The sequence below is a fragment of the Triturus cristatus genome, chromosome 2_2 (genome assembly GCF_964204655.1).
Source record: "Triturus cristatus chromosome 2_2, aTriCri1.1, whole genome shotgun sequence".
Lineage (NCBI taxonomy): Eukaryota > Metazoa > Chordata > Amphibia > Caudata > Salamandridae > Triturus > Triturus cristatus.
The window spans coordinates 1,140,282,630-1,140,295,469 of record NC_140582.1 but is presented as its reverse complement, the minus strand read 5'-3'; the positions used below and the strand labels follow the sequence as shown (position 1 = coordinate 1,140,295,469).

Below are 12,840 nucleotides of genomic sequence, written 5' to 3'. Positions count from 1 at the left end.
TTGCTCAATTCCCTTGTTCATTTATCCCTTGTAATTTTAATCATATTCTCAAAACAATAGCTATATTTAAATAGAGAAAAATGTATTTAACTGTTTTGAAAAAGAACTTTTGACTCATGGACAGAACAAATATTAATGTAGCACATAGATGAGGAATAATGGTTAATGCACACTGGGACAGATTAAATCTTCTATCTCCAACTCCTGGAATGAGATCATAATGATCAATGAACACAAAAGTCTACCTGTTGAATGCAGAACTTCCGAATTGTGTAATCGACCAACACAGTCATATCTTCCACCGAGACTCTAATATTTCCATATGTCCAACAGCCCTGATCGGGCCAATACTGAGCACATTTACACTGCAAAATAAAAAAAATAACAATCTAATGAAAGCATGAACCACAAAATTACACATATACAGCTATACTGCTTTAACAGTAAACAGTGTGTGAAGATGTTTGTTTTAATTGAATCACTCATTTAAATTGCGAAAAGGCATTAAATTGGGCAGTTGCTAAGTGTGAGGTCCAGGCATATGTTACAAAATCAACAAATCAGAAGCCACCTCAAATACAAAGAGGCAGTACAAGAGACTTCTTGCGACAGTGAGCATGGTATACATGCAGTTAAGCAAACCAATCAAATTAGAAAGGAAATTCAATGATGACTGATATTCAACTCATTTGCTGTGCACAAAAATACCAGAACACACTCAGTAGTATTACTGAACACTTATTTTTTAGTCCAACCCCAAAAGACTTGTTCAGAAGCACTTCTAAATTGCAATAACTTAGCATCAAGATTTCCAGGGAGAAGTATGTTACGTTAAGGAGGTAAGCAAAACATACACCAGGCTGCATCACAACCTCCTTGTGGGAGGAATGAAGAACAAGCTACTTATCTTCAGTAACTTTCTTTCTGGTGGAAACTAACCACAGATTAGCCATCTTAGAATATCGCCCATGCGCCACACTGAGCCAGAGATTTTCTGTAGCTTTGCTCTAGCACTGCTAGGTGGCGTTGTGTGACTGAGTGTTAAAACTTTGCTGCTCCGGAGTGACTGAACAGAGCCATATAAAAGCACCACCTCATTGGTCAACATCAGTTTTATTTTTTTTCCCTTACCGTGCCCACAGACGTAGAGCATGAACTATTGTTAAGTGTGCTGTAGCTTTTTATATGCTTAAAAAGAGGCTACTCCACAGAATCGGGAGGTAGACTGGTAGTAAATAACATGTGGCAGAGAGCACCCACTAGAAAGAGCATTAATGACAGTAATCAACCATCTCTTTCGATGGATACTACAGAAGAGTCCTCAAATTAGAACAGATACCAAAGCAGTACGACCCTATGTGTAGGATCTGGTTTTGTGGGCTCAGACCAAAAGGTCTTGCAGAAGCGAGCATGAGAAAGGTCTGTCTTACAGAACCTGGCTGTTATGGTCGTAGTGCTTCGTAAACTTGTGCACAGATGCCATATTGCAGCCTGCTAAATGTTAAATGACAGGCAACCATCACACTAATGCAATGGTAGTGGCCTTGGATCTGAGAAAATTAGCCCTCAGACTTTCCGCTTCTTGGGAATGCGCAGTATATCTTAATGCCGAGAATCATGCACCTCAACATTGTCCTCAACTGCATCACCTTCCCCTTTTTTTGCTTCAGTAAACCCCTCAAAAAGTTGATTGTTCACTTGATGGTACCAGCTATGATCTATGTAAGAATTGAAACACCTTATGGAGTCCAACCGATGAAGCCACTTCCCTTTTGATGGAGGGGAGGGGGGTAAACGCTGGTAGAGTGATGGATTGCCTCACTTGGAATAGATTCTCTATTTTTTAGTAGGGTGGTTGCCCGAAACCTCAGCGCCAATTTTTCTGGAAAAAAACATGGCGTAGAGTAGGTGCATTGTCAGTCGACAGTCAACTTACATGACAAGTTCATGTGCTCAATGACTTCAAGGCATGAGGATCGTCCTGTCCCACAGTGGCATCACAAACTGTTTGGGAGGGAACATGAATGTTAAATGTTTAAGAAACCTTATCACAACAAGTGATCTAAACCTAAAAGCACTGTTGGTCCAGCAAATGGAAAAAGGCGCAGAAAGGGCTGACAAAACCTTTTGCAGTGTTCACTGCAAAGCCATGCTGAACTAAGAACAAACGAAACCCAAGTACCATATCAGGTTGCAAACTTGTCCCAGTGCCCAGCGTAGACTCATTTAATGGAGGGGTGTGTCGTGGTAGTTATAAGGTCTACCATGTCAGGCAGCAGGCTCAGAGTGGGTAACCACCGCCACTCAGACTCCCAGCATGAAGGTATACAATTCAGGAGGAGTACTCTGCCATGCTGCTGCTGGGACCGGAGGTCCTCTGCAGTGGTAGCCTGATTTGAGGACAGATGCTTATGCTCACTCCAGGTACCACAGTTTCCGGGCCCAATCTGGAGCTTCGAGAATGACTTGGGCCTAGTTGTTCTTGATGATCTTAGGAATTCGTGGCAGGAGAGGTAGTGGAGGATGGTGTACAGGAGTCTCTTTTTCCATTTCAGCTGGAAAGAAGCTCAGAGTGTTCTTGCGGAAACTCCAAAGTGCAAAATCGTTGATTCTGCGCATTTGACGGAGGCAAAAAAAAAAAACTGGTTTAAGACTGTCACCGTAGGATGCAGAAGTGATCTACCAGACATCTGCTCTGGCATACAGAGACATTGCCAGGAAGATAGCCAAATGGAAATTCGAAATATGCCCTTGCCCTTTAGCCACCTGCAGAGAAACAGTCTCCTGTCACAGGACCCAACTATGCCTTGCTTGGTGCCGTACTACATGTAGCTGATGTGGGCCATAGGGACCTTTAACAGCTTCCTTTGATGCATGGCAAAAAGGCCTTCAAGACCAGATGAATTCCCTGTACCTCCAGTAGGTTGATACTGCAGACCAGAGCCTTTTGCTCCCTGAGTGACCCCACAACTCCAACCTCCAAACTAGCAGCAAAGTGTCTATCACCATTGTCAACACTGGTTTGGAGAGAGAGAGTGGCCAGCCACAGTGGAAAGTATTATTTGTCAGCCACTACTGCAAATCTTGACCAGATTCCTCCGAGACCTGGATTGTGTCAGGGAGGCGGCCCTGATGGTGGGCCCAATGGGATTTAAGGTTTCACTGAAGGGCTCCCATGTGCCACCTGGTGTGGTTGACAGAGGAGGATGCACAAAGCTAAAATGCTATGAAGCCTCACAGCCACACTCACCTGGATACAGGCCCCAGCCTGAAGCAGAGGGATCATGGCCCAAATATCCTGGACGTCTTGCTTGGCGGAACAGGCCCTGAACACAACTGTGTCCAGGATTACCCCAATGAATGTAAGCCTCTGAGGGAATCATGTGGGCTGCCTCTCGTTTACAGTGAACTCAACAGTGTTAAAAGTTCAATGATTATCTGGATGTGGTTCATGACGGATTGCAGTAAGCACACAAGCAGCCACTCATCAAGCTACAGGAACTCCTGATCTCCAAAGATCAGCAGCAACTCCAACCTTTGCTTTCATGAACTCCTGATGGGCCCTGGTGAGGCTGAAGGGGAGCAGTGCCAACTGAAAATGCTCCCACCTACTTTAAACTGCAGATAACATTCGTCGGATTACAGGACGGGTATACGAAAATGTGTTTCCATCAAGCCCAAGAACACCATCCAGTCTTCCAGGTCGAGGGTAAAAAGAATCCAAGTCATTGTGAGCCATATAGATTTGAAAAAGGCATTCAGGGGTCAGGGTCCAAGATAGCTCTGGCACCTCTATCCTTTTTGGGCTGAGGAAATAGGAAAAGTAAAAAGCCCTGCAAGTACTGTCTCTATGGCATCCTTGGCTAGTAACAGTCATACCACCTGTTGCAGTATCAACAGATGTTCTGCAGAAATTAATTCCTGTGTGGGAGGAATATTGAATGGGTGAGAGAGCAAAGGTAGGGCATAGCCCGCTCTAACAATTTGCAAGACCCGCTTTTCAGACATCTTGGATCACCAACCTTCAAGTAAGTGCTCAATACTACCTAACTGGTGAGCATGCACCAGTAAGCAGTTTGGTGGCTGTTGTAGGAGGGAAAGAGGATATCCTGCACACTGTTGGACAGTTCCGCACCTCTGGCCCAGAAAGGAGTGGATATTAGGTGCATTACGAGCAGAGAAGGCAGATATGCCTTTTCAACAGCTACCTGGAATAGCCCATAAATTGTCTGCACATGTAGGGAAACTGTTTAGCGACGGAATGTGTTGCAGGTTCTGCGGTCTTTAATGCATTTCAAAGTGGATCCCACTCGCTATTGGATGCTGCTCCTTTCCGGTGTTTGACGCTTGCAACTATGCTTATCGGCTTTTGCTGACATACGAATCTTGTGATGATGTTTAATCTTAACATCATGTCCGTCTGAGATCATTTTGACTGTGGAACACCTGGGATTATTATCCCCCAGATACTGGCAGCTGCATTACTTACCTTGACGTGGTGCTCTTTTTAATAATTTCAAAGTTTCGTCACTACTACACTTCCACCAAATATAAGTGTCTTTGGAATGATACATATCTATGAGGAACTGTTTACTTGCTCTTGATGCCCATATCTGACAGAATTATACACCGGATCCTTGTTTATTCTTCACAAGGATTGAAATAACCCACCAGGACCCTGCCATTTATGAATTACGTCTTTTCTCTATGCCCTGAAGAAGTCCTGTTTCAGGACGAAACGCGTCGGCTGGACTGTACGCTAAATCACACTAAATGGATTGATTATGTATTTTGGAATTTCTATTTAAATGAAAATTAAAAATGTTCATAAAAAATGACCTTTGAAGAAATTTGTTAATTACATAGGACTTTCTTATTCTCATATTGTGTATGTGGTGCACCTTTGTTTCTTTGTTATATACTCTGATTCCCACGGGAATAGGCATTGTTACGGTGGGTGCCACAGAGTGTGCACACGTCTTTCCCTAATATACAGGGCCCGGATAGGGAGAGTAATAGAAGATTAGGTGCTGACCAAGTGAAGGTTCCACTGTGAGTGTTTGTCTTCCATGCATTTCAAAGTGGAGTCTGCCTTCTCTACAAAGAAGATAGACTCATCAAACGGTGTATCTATCTGCAAAGCTTGCACTACGCTTCAGAAGCCAGTTGACCTCCTCCACCCAAGTTTACATAGGGCAACACTAGTAATGAATGTTGTAATCACTCTACCTGCCAGGAAGGATCAAGGTACGCTGCCCACGGAGGGCACATTGCTATTTGTCCTGTTCAGGAAGGGTCGTGACGCTGGTGGGAGCTTCTCCGCATTCGGCAGACAGCCTGCACGCTCCCAGCGTGCACTAGACTCCAGGGCTACCTGTTGGCTTCACCGGGGGACTGCGAGGACCAGCAGCCCCTACATCCAACAGCTGGTGCCTCTTCCCCCGGAGGCCACGCCCCCTAACTGTCTTATAATAAATTGATCAGCCCCAAACGCAACGCGGGACGCGCGCGGGGAGAAGCGCGGGCGAAGCCCGGGCCAAGGGCGGGCCCGTTTAAGCCCGTTCAAGACCGGGCAGGACTGGACTGGGTCACCCCATTTACAGTTTGTGTTTTAATATTCTGCCATTGATATTTCACATTGATTCTATTACTATTGACTTGAGATTATTCATTGTTCCTCACTATCATAATAATTTCCACGGTACAATGTCCCCGAGAACCACTAGGAACACAGTTAAAAAGCAGGCTCAATCTGCTGGTGAGGTCATTGGCCCAATTGACCAATTTATAACTAAACCCAATGATGCTATTGAGCAGGGCATTATCCTACTGGATCGAAGGATCTCACAGGACCTGATGATTGCCAGACGCTCTTCGATGGGCCTACTGGCCTCTGCAAAAACCCCCTTACGTCCTGTTGATCTACCTCCTCCAGTGACAGTGCAGCCAGAAACGCACACTGTTCCTTGCACAGTGGACCTTTCTGCATCTTTGGACTTGTCTGATTCCCATCTATCCCTGGAAAAATCTCCTGTTATTTTTGTCACTCAACCAGATAACACCCCCTCTTCCTCAATGGCTAGGGGTATACGAGAAGGAGCTATCCCTAAAAAATCAAAGAGGAAGACAACCACTAAGCTTCCCCATTCCACCATTCCTTCTGTTACAACCGTCTCTGTAACTCCACTTGTAACTCCTCTTGCCTCTAATTTTCCCCCGCAAAACCCTAACCTTTCATCCCTCCATCATTCTCCTTCACTGTCAAATGTTCAAATAGTGGATTCTATTCCTGCTAATCTGAACATCAGCTCCACCAGCTCAAGTAGCAATTACAGCGGAGGAGAAATGGTGAATGGTAATCTTACAACCAATGCATGTACCAACGACAGCTTATTGCTCACCAGAATTGGCGATCTATTTAAATTTCACTTGGAACCCATAGAAAAGGCCTTACACATGGTTCAGTCTCAACTTACCCAACTGTCCCTTGCACTATCCCAAAGTACAGGAAACAAGAAGGTTCCAAATTTGGCGAAAGGCAGGCCCATCACTTCAACCACTCCAAACGCCAAAGCGCTAAAACCAGGAACCTTCGCGCAGAACCCCAATTCTAACAAACAAAAAGTCCCTGAGAAGCCTACTCAAAATCATTCCCTAGCATCTATAAACAAGCCGCAACCACCTTCCCTTTCCACCTCTACAGCCCCCACTCACGCTCCTGTCCAATCGAATAATGCTACTGGATTCAACACCATTCCTAACAATCGTAAGAGAAAGACTCCCCCTATCCATCTCCCACCTGAGGCCTCTCCATATGTAGTAATAATGACAGGGGTTCCGGAACTCCCGCCAAACCAGGATGAACCGGTTTGGTCCTTAAAAAATAAGGTAATCTTCTGGTTGTCCAACAATAGACCGCTTCCAATCTTTATGGACAACAGAGTTACTACAGTGCGTAGAGTGCCTTGGTTAGGCAACCAACCAAAAAACATACAGGGCGACTGTATAATAGTAAATTTTGAAAATCCCAATACAGTCGAGCATGTTTGCTCCTGGGGTGATCAAACCTCTACTGAAGGGATAGCTACCCATAATTTGTCGTACTTCTATCCCCCTAATACACGATGTAACGCAGGTCCTCCGTGGTCCTGGACGAGGGTAGGAAACTGGGGCGGAATCAGAGACCGAAACCAGTGGTCGGGGTATGGCTTTAGCAACCCACCACCAGGCCACTTTAGTAATTGGAGAGGTCCACCACTATCCAATCGATACGATTGCCTGGATATGGTGGATTGACTACCATCTCTACCCATGACAGACAGCAGTTACAACAGCGTCTTTCCTAACCCAAAAGACCCCTGTAAGATCATTCGGGCGGCCGGCTCCTTCTCGTCATCTTCGTACGGTACCCAGTTTGAGTCTTCCCCTCCCCAGTATACCCTGATCCAACAGCAGTCATCTTCTCCTCACCAGACCGTGTGTTACACTATGTCAGCTACCCCCGCAGACCCGCTCCCAAACCTACAATCTACTACTCCCCAACCCAGTGAGTCTAAACCCAACCCTCCTCTTTCTGCTATAACCACTCAGTCCCTGTCCCAACTCCCACATTCCTCTGCCGAACCTCAGCCTCCAAATTCTACTTTTTCATCAACCCAGGACCTTCCAATTATATTCTGGAACGTAGCTGGCTTAAGATCGAAAATCCATCTTCAGTCTTGGGTGGAAGTAACTAACAAATTTAAGTTAATCTGCCTAGAAGAAACTTGGGCAATTGACCCTATTCATATTCAGGGTTTTAAAACATTTCACCTTCCTTCCTTACCGTCCACTCATGGTAGACCTAAGGGCGGCTTAGCCATCTATGTTTCCAATTTAATTCCTTTTACGATCACGGAAGTTCCGTTAGTCTCGTCAATTTTTCAAATCCTTAAAATAGTTCCAGACAATAACTCCTGTTATTATCTCATCAATATGTATAATAACTCTTCACCCAGCGACTGTAAAATCCCTGTCGGAAATCACTTTGTATTTACAAGACCAAAAAGCTACGAGTCAAGAGTTAAATTGTCATATTGTGTGGGGTGGGGATTTCAATGTGTATTTGTGTAACAATCATGGCAAAGGTATTTGTGGGCTTTTAGACGAGCATGATGTTCCCCTGGCCCACTTCACCCACAGTACAGTGGGTCATGCACTAAACACCAGTATTTTCGCACTAGAACTTGAATTCGCGAACATTTTAGTATGTCCTGCTGTAGAGTTCAAGACGACTTTTCATGGTAGAGGTGCTACCACAACCATCGATTTTATCTTATGCTCTCAATCTTTAAAAAATCGATTGAAGCAATTTACAACTGGCACTGACCCCTCAAGCGACCACTACTCAAATAGCATAACCATAGCATTAAATACTCCATCCTCAGCCTGCCCAAAAACAAGTCTCTTAGCGCAGCACTCTCTGGAGATGAATAAAATTAACGGTTATACTGTCAAGTGGACGATGACCAACCCCACAGAGATCACTAGCAAGATCATCCAAAAAACCCTTCCTTTTATCCACCACTGTTTGGAGACGTCATCTTCCCCAAAGCTGATCCTCTCCAGCTTCATCAAGATATTAGAAGTCATCAGACAAGAGCTCACCCGTCCCTATAGGACTCATGACAATGATAAGGACTCAAGAGGGTGGTTTGATTACCGTTGCCGTAAAGCGCAGCGTGCACTGAAAAATGCCCTACACAAACAGACTAGGGACCAGTCCCAAATTGCCTCCTTGAGGAAAAACTGTAAGATGGCACAGCAATCCCGTAAACGGGAAATAAAAAATAATCTCTGGGCCCAACTACATCAGAGTACTCTAACCAAGGACTCCACCATGTTTTGGAGAACAGTTAAGGCCCCTTTCCTAGCTGATGAAACTGCGATACAGCATCTAGATGTGGCAGTACCTGCTGATAAATGGGTAGCACACTACTCGCAGATCTTCGCGGATAACCCCTTGACAACGGAGGCTCCCAGACCAGATGCGGAAGCTTCTACTAGCAATAACATCTTCCCTATTGACCTCCATTTCGATCTAGAGGAGATAATCACAGCACTGACTGCCTCAAAGACCGGCAAGGCGCCCGGTCCAGACGGGGTCCCCTTAGACATATTTGTGAGCAATATAGATCTTTGGTCTCCAATTGTCACACAGGTCATGTCTGCAGTTACCCAGATCGGCCTTATTGATTCTTGGTCTACTTCTGTGCTCCTGCCCATTTTTAAAAAGGGAGATCGGGACAATCCAGCCTGTTACAGGCCCATCTCCCTTTTGGATTCCCTAGGAAAGGTAGCTGGCAGACTAATTCTGGAGCGATTAAGGGACTGGGCTACAGAGAATAAGATCTTAACTGACTTACAGTTTGGGTTTCAGGAGGGCCTGGGCACTGTGGAACAGGCCTTAAACCTGACTTTACTCATAGGCAAATACGTTGGGGCCAAAGGCGGTAAACTTCATCTAGTCTATGTGGATTTGAGTTCCGCATTCGATTGCGTAATCCATTCCAAGCTATGGGCGATTTTGAAAAATCTGGGCATAGATCTTGCACTGCTGAATTTTCTCCGAGAGCTATACTCGGATGCAAAAGCTTGTGTGAGATACGGTATCAAAGGGGAGCTTACTGAATCCTTTAATATCGAAAAAGGCGTAAGGCAGGGATGCGTCCTTGCTCCATTCCTATTCAACATCTATACTAATGGACTGGAGCAAGCGATGTTGGTTGATAGCAAAGATCTACCCTGCATAAGCTCCCGCCCTATCCCTGCATTACTGTATGCAGACGATTCAGTTATCCTAGCAAGGACACCTAATCAACTTCAGACCCAACTAGAAAGATACTGCGAATTTATGTCTTCTCTTGGTCTTAAAGTCAATAAATCGAAGACCTTCGTTATGAACATCGGGAAGAGAGCCCAAAAATGTAAATCTCTTTATTGAGAAGACTAGATTAGAAACTGCCACTACCTACCCCTATCTAGGTATCCTTATTGATAACCATCTGTCCTGGAAATCTGCCATATCCAGCAAAAAACTGCAGTTTCAACGCACAACATCTGCACTGACTTCGTTCTCTAGGAAACTGGGTAAGCCCGCTCCTACTGTGCTTTTGAAGATCTACCAAGCCAAATGCATGAGTGTGGCTACATACGGCGCCGGAGTCTGGGGCTATGTGTCCACAGACGAGCTACAAATTATAGAAAACTACTTTCTGAAATCCAAATTAGCCCTCCCCCGTAGTGCTCCTACTTTCGGCACCCATGTGGAACTCGGTCGGGAGTATCTGACTGATATCATTAGTTACCAGCCGATTCTACTATGGCACCGTATATGGACTCAGGAGCAATGTCATCTAACTAGGTCACTAATATCTGACTGTCTCACTTTGTCCCATTGGAAAAAGATTCCTTGGCTGTTATATGTTTCAAAATTTTTGACAGATTTGAATCACCCTGCATATTTCACTGATCCTGAATCTTTATCGGATATATCCAGAAAATCTTTGAAAAAGCTATGTGCTGACCACTTAAGCGATCTTCGTTTGTGTTCTGAACTTGTTAAAAAGTCAAATGTTCATTTAACGATGGTCCAATCTCCTCATGGCATTCAACCTTATTTGTCTTTTTTTCTGTCAAATTATGAGAGGTATGTTTTAATCAGATTTCGGTTTGATGTATTTTATCGCCTTGTCTCACTGCCTGTGCCTTTAGACTGGTCACGGGAACTAACAAACTGTCCCTGTGACGGTCTTACTCGCCAGTCAACTCTGCACGTAACCTTTTTCTGCGGTTTCTATAAGTCCCCGCGGAAACGATGGCTGGTTCCATTGCTCTGACACTTAGGACTGAGAAGATGCAGACTGGCTCTTTTGGCACTTCAATATCTAGACACCCCGTACGTTGCCAAAACCGTAGCCTGCTTTCTCAAAGCCTGCTTGAAAACTCATTCCCAACTATTGGCAACTGTTTCCTAAGATTTTACCGACTATTCTGTTATTATTTTTGTATATAGAGTGTTAGCGTTTACTCTTAAATGCCTGCTTTCCTTAACAGCCACTGAGCAAACCGAATTTTTACTGACTACTGTGTTATTATTTTTGTATTTAGAGTGTTAGTGCTTATATGTAAAATGTCTGCCTTTCTTAGCAGTCAATGAGCAAACTGCATTTTTATAATGTTGTAATGTTTTAAATGTACTTTTTATGATTGTAAACTCAATCGAAATAAAGTTAAAGTTAAGAGAATGCTCTGCCAATGTAATCTGTGGCCTCAAGACCAGGGCGGTTAACATACTTGGCAACGCCCAACTCGTTTTGTATTGTCTGAGCAGAGCCCTTAAGGGCCGTCAGGATTGCAGGCAAGATCTTGCCTTCAATGTCCCAAAGTGCATGTGTGCATCAGCCTAACAGACAGAGTTGGTTCATGGATCGCAGTGCCAAGCTCAAACAGGAAAACATAAGTCTGCCAAAGGCATCAATCCTTTTAGATTCACTGTCCAGAGGATTGGTTGGAAATTAGTTAAGGTTCACTTTCCTGGTTGAGGGCTTGCTGAAGTGGGGTGCTTGGTGAGAAATGTTAAATCAACCGGCACCAGTCTAGAACATCTAGTCATCTACCTGCTCAGAGGTGAGAAAGAACTTGGTTTTGACGAGGTAGCCTCCAAAGTATCTGAAACGGTATCCTTAATTAGGAGTGGAGTAGGGGGTTCAGATGTTGACGGAGCAGGTTGTAGGAGTTCAGTCAAAACATATGTCTTTGTCTCAATGGAGGGCAGCTATATTTGCAGTACTTCAGCTGCTCTCCGAACTATAACTGCAAACAAGGCACTTTCTTCAATTGTTCGCCCATGTGGTGAGTCAAGCTCAGTGGCAGGGCTAGAATCAAGCTCACTGGGATTTTCTAAATCAATATATAATGCATCATCAGTGTAATGAGGAGGGAACTATCCATCCTCTTCCCCTACCTCCATCTTCATCATCATCATCATCAATATCATCAACATAAACATGGAGTGTAACCTGCTCTGACACAAGGTCAGAATGAGAGCATTCAAAAAGAGAATGAAGCCTCTGCTGACATGTGCAATGCAGTTGACTCCCAGGGTTGGAGTCATGAACAACATGTTGGGCTTTTGTAATCTGACAGCACAACATTGGTTGAGGCCAAGCTGAAGTCCGGTTGGGATCTGACATGTACTTCGGCACCAGATCATCCACCAACACCGTTGGGAGCAGTGCTGGGGTGGCAGGATCAGCATGGATATTGTGCTGGGATGGAAGTCTGTACAGGAGTCAGTATCAACCCAGTAACCGATTCATAAGGGGTTAACAGTGCTAGCTTTAAATTGACTGAAGGCTCCTTTGGTTTCGTAGTGCCTAAAAGCGCACCACAGGAGCTGGAAGCACAATGAAAATTTGCAGCATGACCTCTTTAAAAGCCTCCATCTGCTGCGGGATGAACAACCCAGGAAACCGTGGGGCCCCATTGGGATAAACTGAGGGATTAGCTCAGCTGCCGCTGACCTTGAGGCAGTGCAACGGACATCTTGATACCCTCGCATCACTCTGGTGCCAGAATGGCAAGCTAAGGTAGAGTACAACTTCGATTTTTGTGCTTGGACTTACCAGAGGACTTGGAGAGGAAAGTGGAATGGTAGTGGAAACAGCCTCATAAATGGGACTGAGATGGGCCTGCAACTTGGAGATGAAGAGAACTACGAAAGGGCCTGCAACTTCAAAGACATACAGCTTTGTCCAAAGCAGTTTCGGATGCATGAGGGCAATCTTATCACATGACTTT

At 44.7% G+C, this 12,840-nt stretch overlaps 1 protein-coding gene across 3 annotated transcripts in view; it reads right to left on the bottom strand.

Moving 5' to 3' along the window:
• PTPRA (protein tyrosine phosphatase receptor type A) overlaps positions 1-12,840 on the bottom strand; it is a 991,956-nt gene that overhangs the window by 307,780 nt on the left and 671,336 nt on the right. For all 3 annotated transcript variants that reach the window (XM_085642677.1, XM_085642678.1, XM_085642679.1), the window contains one exon: positions 246-365. In XM_085642677.1, coding sequence (XP_085498803.1) covers positions 246-365 — 120 coding nt within the window. The remainder of the gene's footprint in view (positions 1-245; positions 366-12,840) is intronic.